At 46.8% G+C, this 10,444-nt stretch overlaps 1 protein-coding gene across 1 annotated transcript; it reads right to left on the bottom strand.

Annotated features, from left to right (window-relative positions):
- Nucleotides 1-541: 541 nt before the first annotated feature.
- On the bottom strand, nucleotides 542-3,297 carry LOC144158969 (uncharacterized). Its single transcript, XM_077690184.1, has one exon. It carries the CDS (start codon nucleotides 2,944-2,946, stop codon nucleotides 1,081-1,083), a length of 1,866 nt encoding a protein of 621 aa, XP_077546310.1. The 5' UTR covers nucleotides 2,947-3,297; the 3' UTR covers nucleotides 542-1,080.
- Nucleotides 3,298-10,444: the final 7,147 nt, after the last annotated feature.

The following is a 10,444-nucleotide window of genomic DNA, read 5'->3' as shown; positions in this document are numbered from 1 at the left end:
AACTATGCGCTCCTTCATGCGTAGTTCAGTGTATCACAATTGCACGCACGTGTCGCAAAATGTGCATGAAGTGTTGTCATGTACAGTCTTTCTCAAAATTTTGTGGGCCACGGCCACCGTGGCCGGAGCAGGCGCGCGGACGAGCAGGGGCGCTTCTCTTGCCGCTGTCGGCTGGTTACGCGGCTAAAGAGAGAGAGGAACTTTCGCGTTTCCTTTCGTCGTATGGCTGCCGCGATAAGTGCAGGAGGGCCTGTTTCTCAAAGCAGGCGCACTTCACTTCAGCGCAGGCACTTTGCGCAGCAGTCGTCGCGCCGGACACACTACAAAAGCAAGAGCAAAAGCTCCCCTCGGCCCACAAAATTTTGACAAAGACTTTACGTTGCTTAGCATTTTCTCGGCGTTCACACAAACAAAGTGAGAGCCCATATTTGCGGCACCAGAATCCACATATTCGCTGGTTCTGCAGTTCCCAGAAGTTGTGAGTAATATACCACCGCGACATTCACCTTTGCCGTTTAAGAAATGTAGCTAAACCAACAACTCCGTTCAATGTTTTTATTCCAATAAAGCACGGTAGAGTAGACGTGACACAAATTGATGATTTTGTTACATTGATAAACTACGCCACATGCCAGCGATTGTAGAACGATTCGTAGTTTGATAAAGAACAGGCCCTAAAATGCGCGCTGTGCGCTTCGCCAAAAACACAGCTACATCAGAGATTATACTATCTTCGCCACGACAGGATAAAAGTGTCACAAAATTCCACACAGAACTGTACTAAAACATTTCGGCCGAAATAGTGGCAACACGTTTACCGAATTAGCTCGGACATCTCGGCCACCCCTTTAAAAACATACGAGATCATATTGGAAGGGCTTCAGATGTAGGAAATGAAAACAATCGCAGACTTCTAAATGCATTAAAAGTGCGCTGAAATTCAACGAACACTGCGACGTGCATGCGTCCTGCTAACTACAGCTCCCGAATGTTTCGAAGTTGTCAATACGGTGATAAAAATATGTTCATTCTGCCTCAAGTAAGGTTAAAAGTGGTGCAAGAATGTTCGACAAAAAGGATCTACAAGCAGTTATGCCTGCGATTCCGAGGCTTGTGCATGCCAATAAAAGTGGCCATCGAACAGCCGATACACGGCCTGTCCGTCAGCAGGGCTCCAAGAGGCTGTCCGCCTTGTTGGCTAGTTTCCCGATGCCAGGCTGGTTTCCGCAACCAAGTCAGTGTCCGAGCCAAGTTATCGACACCGACGTAGTGCAAGTGAAGACTCTCCAAGAGTGGAAGTCGAGCAGTCATGTGGTTACAAAAGTCCCACACTTCCCCGTCAACCGTCAGCATGGCCACATCAAGGCTGAGATGATTGAGGCCGCTGAGGACGTCAAGTGATTGCTGGTAGAATTGAAGGCCGCGAAAAAGCGCTCGGTCAGTCAGGACGAGGGACCGCAAATTGTAGTTCCAGCCGAGCAGATAGCCTATGTTACACGTCACAGCGATTGTGTACCAATCCGTGAACGAGAGCCGAAGCTCCGACGGGCGGAGTTGGCCGATGAAGTCGAGGGATAGCACTGTCGCCACGTTGCACAGACTGAAGCGCCTGAGTGGACTGTGCTGCTGAAGAAAAGCCGCCTCATTTGTACCCACTCGAAAAGGCTGGTGACAGGAGGCGCAGAACAGGCTGACATTGTCGGAGTTCATCCTCACGTCCAGTTCCTCGAGCTTTGATGAAACCTTTGCCAAGTTTATGAAAGAATGTCCCCCGTTGATGCCACAAGGCGTGAGTGACAGCGCTCGAAGCCTCAAGGTAACCGCAGCAAGAATTTCACAGACGTCCACGCCCTCGCTGAAGTGAAACGAGGTCAGGTTAAGCTCTGTGAGATCTCGGAAGGAACTGAGGAATGTAATAAGTGGTGCCCTGAACTTGGAGTCGGAGCACGTAGGGGTTGCCGACTCTGCGTAAGGCAACAATGCGAGCGTGAGCGCTTCGATATGCGTCCAAGTCATTTCACTCGCCGCTTTTAGCAATGTAGTTTCAACACCGGCTTCGTAGCTCAGTGCCACGACGACCTGCTTGCAAAGGGGATGTAGAATAGATGGAGGCATAGCATTGCTGTGCGAGGAGCTGGCGCCGGCAGTGGACGCCCTAAGGCATAGCAGGTTGCCGAACACGCAGGCGCCCGCAAACCAGTTTGACGGCTTCAGCAGCAACTGAATGAACAAGCTGCAAAACCACTTCCTGCCCCGCACCGTGTCTAGCTCGGTTGTGTACACAAAGATTGGGTCGAAGGCTCTGGCCAGCGTTGCCGTGCCGATCCACGTGGCCGTGGCTTCCGTGAAGTCGTCGTAAACAGAGTGGAGATGCAACTTCTGAAGCACAATGCAACGCTGCAGTAAAAAGAATAGGAGTTCGTGGTTGTCCGCGCCCTTACAGGCCACTTCCACGTACGTGCTGCGCAATTGCGGTATCGCCTTCTCGTTGTACAGTGCCGTGAGACGATGCATGTGGTCGTCCATGTGGTTTCTGCCGAAGAAAGACCAGTCTAGACGATGAAGATGAGGCAGCCGTTCCATCAGGACTATCAGGAAGGGAGTGTAGGGCAGCGGGCAGTTGACACACAGGAGCTCCGTCAGCGTGCTGCAGGTGCCGACCAAGTAGAGGATGACGTCTGGAGCGGCCACTATGCAGTTGGACACGTCCAGAACCTTCACCTTGTGCCTCGCACGCGTCGCGAAGAACAGCTGCAACGTCCATTCGTCGGAACTTGGAGCGCAGATGATGTTCTCTGCAAGATGTTCGTCTCTGATGATGTTACTGAAGCGAGACGCAGTGGCTTGGATGGCAAGCAGCGTATCGCTGTTCACATAGGAAAGGATTCGGAGCCAGACATCATTGGGCAGACGGGGGCATTCGTACTTGCCAGGTGGCACGGCCATACTAAGCCGACTGTTCCCGTACCAAGCGTGGATATTTCACGGTTTGCTTCGGATGACGCTTCCACGCGCATGTGAAGACACGGAAGCCAGATTCGCGGCAGAAAGTAAATTCACACGTTGCACAGCCAAGACGCAAGCGCAAGGTACATTTAGCTGTTCATTCCAGTTCGTTCTTGTGTCACTGGGGCTTGCTATTATCTTTCGCTTCGGAAGTGTATCTCTAGTGTACTGGGTTCGGAGGAATGCAAATAAATAAGAGCAAAAAGCCGATGATACATGCAGCATCATGTAGCTTTCAAGCTTGGAATTCCCTCACATGCGGTGATCATCTGCCCGTTGAAACATAGCATGACGTTCTGCGCGAGTGGAGCGACGTTTCCTATTTATTTAATTCTCATTTCAGCAGTGGGTGGCAGCCAAGAAAGACCTGATTACGCCCGTTTGGTTGGCTGTGCAGGCTTTGCTGCCTTGTTCGCCATCACCGACAAGGGCTGCGCATGCGTACTGTAAACCTTATGCACGTGCATTTCGAACCGGAGCGTGACAAGTGTAAGGCTACATGCTTCATTTTTTTCTTGATTCGAAAGATGTTCTTTTTGTTTATAAGTAATACAGCAACTACAGCTTTGGAAATACATGGGACACTGAAAAAATTAAGATAGTGCGTTTACCGAATGTTACCTTATGGCATAACGTCTTTCCCGCTTTTTCTGTGCAGCAGTGCTAGAGGCATCACAAAATAAATATCGTATATAAACCGGAAGATGGTTGTAATTTGGAGTTATTAGCACGATCAGTCGAAGACAATGGTAAACCACGCCTTCCCGTGAAAGTGATTAGGGCAATCGCCTTTGCAACAAATAATACCTTACCAACCAATCGGTCTCGTGATGCGCTCGTCTGAAGGTGCTTCTCTGGAAATGCCTAGTTAGGTGCCTGGAGGTCGCCCGTGGCGGTCTCACATTCCCGATGTCTCCCCAACACGCTTCTGCTGCCGAAAACTCGGCGGGAGTGAGGTGGCGGCTACCGGGTCTGCAGTCCCGTGCCTTTAACTTTCAGGGCTCCAATCGGCCATGTAAAACAATTACTGAGCGCGCCTACCCCTCAAAATGACATCACAGACCGACTGCCGGGGCCCCCCCGTCAACTTAATTCGGAGGCTAACCGTTGTGGGTGAGGACGATGGCACAACCCTGCACCTTATGTGTGTTAGCTTTCACGTATAATATAGCGAATGCCCCGTGCTCGACTCCGGTCTGTTCCGTTCATTTCGGTACGCTGGCGTACCGCTCCAACAAAGTTGAGGCACACAAACATTTGACGAATTTCTGACGTACAATCGGGACAACATTTAAAACCAGATGTAACGACTTGACCGAAATTTGCGAAAAATATTTCGTTAAATCGGGAACTTGGTAAAATGGGTACGGTAATTTCAAAAGCAGTTGATTCCATAAATTCCATCTGTAAAGCATTGCGCTTTCCAGCAGCTGCCATGAAATCGTACTTTCGGCGCGGCTCACCTGCCAATAATTACGCAATGCGCTAAAAGTCCGCGGTGAAAATAGTGACAATTAGCGCTAGCGGTTATGGGGGAAACGAATTTATTTCCTGAAAAAAGAAACAGTGATTTTGGCCTGCATGCGCCTCGTTCGTATTGGGCGGGCAGTCTTTTAGTAGCACACAAGTGCGTCAACGCGTCCTCGGTTCCTTCGAGAGCCCAGCAAACTCCTGGGCAGTACAACAACGTCCATCACCCGACTTGTGAAGGTGATGGACGCTATTTCGGATTCCCCCGAAGGTGCCTGTAGGCACCTTTGGTGGAATCTGAAATTCCTCGTTTGTTCGTGAACATCGTAAGATTTGGTTTGGGTAGATGGATTTTTGGTTGTATTTGAACACAAGAGACATTCAATGTAATACAATGTAATGAAGACAAAATACAAGTTTGAGTGACTGACAGTTTGTTTCCTCAAAATCATAAAAGGCGCATTTGTCCCTATAATCATGATGCCAATGTCAGTGCAAAACACAAGTATTCAAGATGAAACACGTAAATATCCCAGCACCTTGTTTGTACAACTGGCGACAGCCGGCCTAAGCCTCCGCCCAGAAACACGACTGGGCGATGGCACAGCGGACTCTAATTCCCTTTGATGCTATCACCTGAACGCTGACGACACGCCGTTAACAAGCGGACAGCTATGTTTTTAGTTCTGGCCCAGAAGTACGTTACTGCTGCCGTTGTCACGTCCCTGTATCGCGAAGTTTGAAATGTCTTGAATTTTTCTTCCATTTCGCGATGACCACCTTTTGAATAAAGCTAGGGTTCTCTCGACTAGATTTTTAACGCTGAACTGGTCGCGTTCTTTTACTGAGTTGCTTTTCGGAGGAAACAGGGGCGGGAAACCAACTGAAAATAATGCATTCTGCAGCATATATATATATATATATATATATATATATATATATATATATATATATATATATATATATATATATATATATATATATATATATATATAGATAGATAGCGAATCAGAATAGGAATGAGGGGCTCGTAGAAATAACACAGAAATTATGGTTGGCAGTCAAGAAAACCTCGGAAAGCAAAGGGGAGGTTGTGGTAGGTCATTGAAACAGATAAAGAATTTGGAAAGAAAGAAAGAAAGCGGAGAAAAAATGCCCGCCAGGTGGGATCCGAACCCACGACCTCCAGAATACCGATCTGGTGCGATCACCAGACCGGTATTCTGGAGGTCGTGGGTTCGGATCCCATCTGGCGGGCATTTTTTCTCCGCTTTCTTTCTTTCTTTCCAAATTCTTTATCTGTTTCAATGACCTACTACAACCTCCCCTTTGCTTTCCGAGGTTTTCTTGACTGCCAACCCTTAGTTCTGTTATATATATATATATATATATATATATATATATATATATATAGTATAAGTAAAGAGTCGGATACACAGCAAGAACAATAACAAACAATGTTTACTTACGTAGCGGCAATGGGACTTGCCTTCATCAGAGTAAAGTTACATGATTATGGTGTCGCAAACATTGAACACATTTCTTATATAGGTTTGCATAAAACTGTAAGAAGGAATGGAAAATGTTTCGCAAATGGAGAGTGTGCATACAGTCAGGCTACGCCTACGTTACAACATCAACCAACAAACAACAACAAAAAAAAAAAAAAAAAAAAAAAAAAAAAAAAAAAAAAAAAAAAAGGGGGGGGGGGAGCAAGAGAGAGAAAAAGGGGTCGTGTTAACAATGCAGCGTTCAAGGTTGCACCATGACGGGTCAACGTATGCCGCGCGGGTTGCAAGTTCAGACAATGGGGGAAAATGGTCAACCGCGGTTTGTAAAGAAAGGGAAGAGTATACAGCAAGGTATTCAGTGGCTGGGGAGACTGGTTCTAGGGAAAGCGAAGATGGGTGTGGCCCCCGCGGATGAAGAGAATAGATAGGGGGCACAAAAGAGCATTTCACAGAAGCTAGCAATCGAACAGGAAATAGGTAGGGTCACAAAAGGTTAAACATGAATAGATCACAAAGAGTTAAACATTCTTAAGAATGTTTAACTCTTTGTGATCTATTCATGTTTAACCTTTTGTGACCCTACCTATTTCCTGTTCGATTGCTAGCTTCTGTGAAATGCTCTTTTGTGCCCCCTATCTATTCTCTTCATCCGCGGGGGCCACACCCATCTTCGCTTTCCCTAGAACCAGTCTCCCCAGCCACTGAATACCTTGCTGTATACTCTTCCCTTTCTTTACAAACCGCGGTTGACCATTTTCCCCCATTGTCTGAACTTGCAACCCGCGCGGCATACGTTGACCCGTCATGGTGCAACCTTGAACGCTGCATTGTTAACACGACCCCTTTTTCTCTCTCTTGCTCCCCCCCCCCCTTTTTTTTTTTTTTTTTTTTTTTTTTTTTTTGTTGTTGTTGTTTGTTGGTTGATGTTGTAACGTAGGCGTAGCCTGACTGTATGCACACTCTCCATTTGCGAAACATTTTCCATTCCTTCTTACAGTTTTATGCAAACCTATATAAGAAATGTGTTCAATGTTTGCGACACCATAATCATGTAACTTTACTCTGATGAAGGCAAGTCCCATTGCCGCTACGTAAGTAAACATTGTTTGTTATTGTTCTTGCTGTGTATCCGACTCTTTACTTATACTATTTCTGCGCGCTTTGTGAGTTTATCTTTCTCTAGATTTATATATATATATATATATATATATATATATACCCTTTCTCGTTTGGACTATGGCAGTGTGGTATATGGGTCGGCGACTAAAACAGCGTTGCGAATGCTTGACCCAGTGCTACACTTGGGGCTACGGCTTGCGTCGGGTGCTTTTCGCACTAGCCCTGTCGAGAGTCTGTATGTCGAATGTAATAAGTGGAGCCTTGAGAACCAACGGACGTACATGGACTTAATTTATGCTTTTAAAATTTCATCGCTGAATAACCATCCTTTTTATACTGTCTTTAACGACACATCCCCATCTGTTATTTTTGTAAATCGCCCATCCGTTCCTCTGCCCTTTTCACTTAGAGTGAAAGAGCGAGCCTCGGATCTCAGTGCTTCGTTGTAAGTGCGAATGCACTTCTTAAGCGAGCCTGAATCGTCCGCCGCCGTCATCCGCATAGCAACAGCTGCGGGTGCGCGCGCTCCTCGTCTTCCCTAGCAACGGGGGGAGATGGGCGCGCGCTACTCTCCTCCTCCTCTCTCCGCTCAGTGACTGCGGGTGTTGGGCGCCTCCTCTCCACTTCGGGCGGGAGAGCTCTCGCTCGCGTAGCGGGCGCTCCGCATTCCGACGCGTGAGGGCGCTCGTGTAGCCCTCGCCGTAACGGCGGGCGCTACTCTCCTCCTCCTCTCTCCGCTCAGTGACTGCGGGTGTTGGACGCCTCCTCTCCACTTCGGGCGGGAGAGCTCTCGCTCGCGTAGCGGGCGCTCCGCATTCCGACGCGTGAGGGCGCTCGTGTAGCGGCCGCGTGGCGCGGGAGGGTATCAGTCTAGCGCGCGCCGTCGTCGGGAGCGGTCCTGGTCCTGCATCTCGATAACGATGATGGCGGACCGGGCAACGGTACCAGCAATAACGAGTGAAATATCTTTCTTTGTAGTTGTGTGCGTGTGTGTAATCTCTAGACTACTCATTAAGATCACGATATCCACCGTAATCGCGCAATCAACAACCATGCATTCGCACTTACACACTCTCCCCCTCGGGGAAGTGCGAGGGAATTTTTTTTTAGACGTGTACAGTTCATCCTTTTCTAACAGTTTACCGCCTTGGCAAGTTCGCCCTGTGTCGTGCGACCTTTCTTTTATGAGACTTGACAAAAATCGTGTACCACGAGCTGCAATACTGCAGCACTTTCTGTCTTTGCAGTTTAAATACACATGTGCAGAAATTTATAGTGACGCTTCTAAAACCTCCACTATGGTGTCGTGCGCTGCTCATGGTCCAAATTTCAATGCAGCCAGAACCATGAGCGTGCACACAACAATTTTTTCAGCAGAAGCGTATGGAATTTTACTTGTTGTACGACACTTTCTTGAGAACCAGATTCCCAATTCCATCATCTATACAGATTCATTGAGTGTTGTTCGCGCACTGGCATCGCGCAAGCCCTCCAAAAACCACATAGTTAATCTTGTATACAACACTATTATGTCTGTGTATGCAAAGAAGCATCAGCTGCTCCTCTGCTGGGTTCCAGGACACGCTGGGATCGCTGGGAATGAGTTGGCAGACGAGAGGGCTGCTGCTGCTGCACTCAGGAACACTGTAGACATAACAACCGTACCCTACACAGACCTCAAGCCACACATAAGACAACACCTGCGCAGAACATGGCAAACACACTGGGACGAACAGACAGACAACAAACTACATGTAATAAAGCCACATTTGGGACGGTACACAGCTGACTCACGCAACAGACACACGGAAGTCGCCTTGGGTAGGCTGCGGAGAGAGCACACCCATGCGACGCACTCGTATCTGCTGACGGGATCTTCTAGACCCCAGTGCAGCAGGTGCGGAGAGGCCATATCCGTAGTGTACATACTAATCACATGCAAGGCACTTCACACAACACGACACAAACACCTCAGAAAACTCGAAAGACAACATATTCCCCTACATCCATTGTTTTTTCTAGGTGACGATGCCATTGTTTCTGTGAAACGTGTGTTTGAGTATTTGTCAGAGGTTATGTTTTTAAACCTCATTTCCTATCACGCATCATGAAATCTGGCCCTATACACCAGCCATGCTCATTGTTGTTTTGTGATTTCACTTTTGTTTTTACTGACTTTACTTTGTGTTTAAGGTTTCACCCCTCATATATGACTGTTGTTTTGGCGCTCTTTGCCCCAGTTGGCCTTGCGCCATAAACATCCAACCATCATCATCATCATCATATATATATACTCTTGTTTTAAAGTGTCTCCATTGCTCTAAAGTTGTACTCAAGTATTCCTGTGACAAACTGCGAGACTCAGTGGTTCTCTTCCGAGCTGTCCTTAATGGAAATGCTTGCCCTTCCCTCTCAGCGAGAGGAATTTGGAATGTTAGGCCACCAAAGTGATCAAATGAAACGTGCTGAGGCATATTTCTTTTGATAACGCAATATGTGAATTTGTCTCTTTGAAAAGCCCAATATTCCCACTTAAATGTTGTATATGTTCATGGTTCAGCTTGGGGTTAGTGGTATCGTTCGGTAATTTTTGATCAACGTACACAGCGAAGTCATTTTTGGTTCTTGTTTTGTCACGAGTGATGAAGTTTGAGTCCGAGTTGAACGCTTTCCCTCGTTGCATTGAACGTAAAGATTGATTTAAAAGTGCGGTCATTGTATAGAATTCGTGTGGTTATTGTAATGTTGAAAGGTTGAAACTCTATACACGTTATCTCGAATTTCATAAATCTCTTACTTGACGCTTGAATGCTGAATGAAATGTTTGTACTTTTAGGGGCGAAGCACCTAAAGGCCGTGGCTTGTCCGTCCGCCGTCCGGCGTCCGTGCTCACGGCACAGGACCGTGTAAATCGAAACGTCTGTGAGCGAAACGTTCACAAAAGGTTAACAAGAACAAAATAAAATGTTCACAAAAGGTTAGAGACAGCGAGAGAGAGGGGGGAGAGAGGGACGCACAGCACCGTGCAAATCGAAATATCTGTGAACAATATGTTCAGAAAATGTTAACAAGGACAAAATAAAAGGTCTACAAAAGGTTAAAAAGAAAGAGGGAGGGAGAGAAAGAGAGAGTCTCACAGCACCGTGTAAAATGTTCACAGACAAAGCTTATATATATATATATATATATATATATATATATATATATATATATATATATATATATATATATATATATATATATATATATATATATATAGATTGTCATAACACGGATAGGCGGGCTAGTTGGCTTGACAATTTAGCGGTAACTTTGGCGCACTCGATACGGGGACACAG

The sequence above is a fragment of the Haemaphysalis longicornis genome, unplaced genomic scaffold, assembly GCF_048455015.1.
Source record: "Haemaphysalis longicornis isolate Haplotype H1 unplaced genomic scaffold, Haemaphysalis longicornis Haplotype H1 scaffold_10, whole genome shotgun sequence".
NCBI classification, from domain to species: Eukaryota; Metazoa; Arthropoda; class Arachnida; order Ixodida; family Ixodidae; genus Haemaphysalis; species Haemaphysalis longicornis.
This window is presented reverse-complemented; position numbering and strand designations above follow the sequence as displayed.

Excerpts from the sequence above, each read along its gene's own strand:
- LOC144158969 (XM_077690184.1), bottom strand. The coding sequence starts at position 2,946 with ATGGCCGTGCCACCTGGCAAGTACGAATGCCCCCGTCTGCCCAATGAT.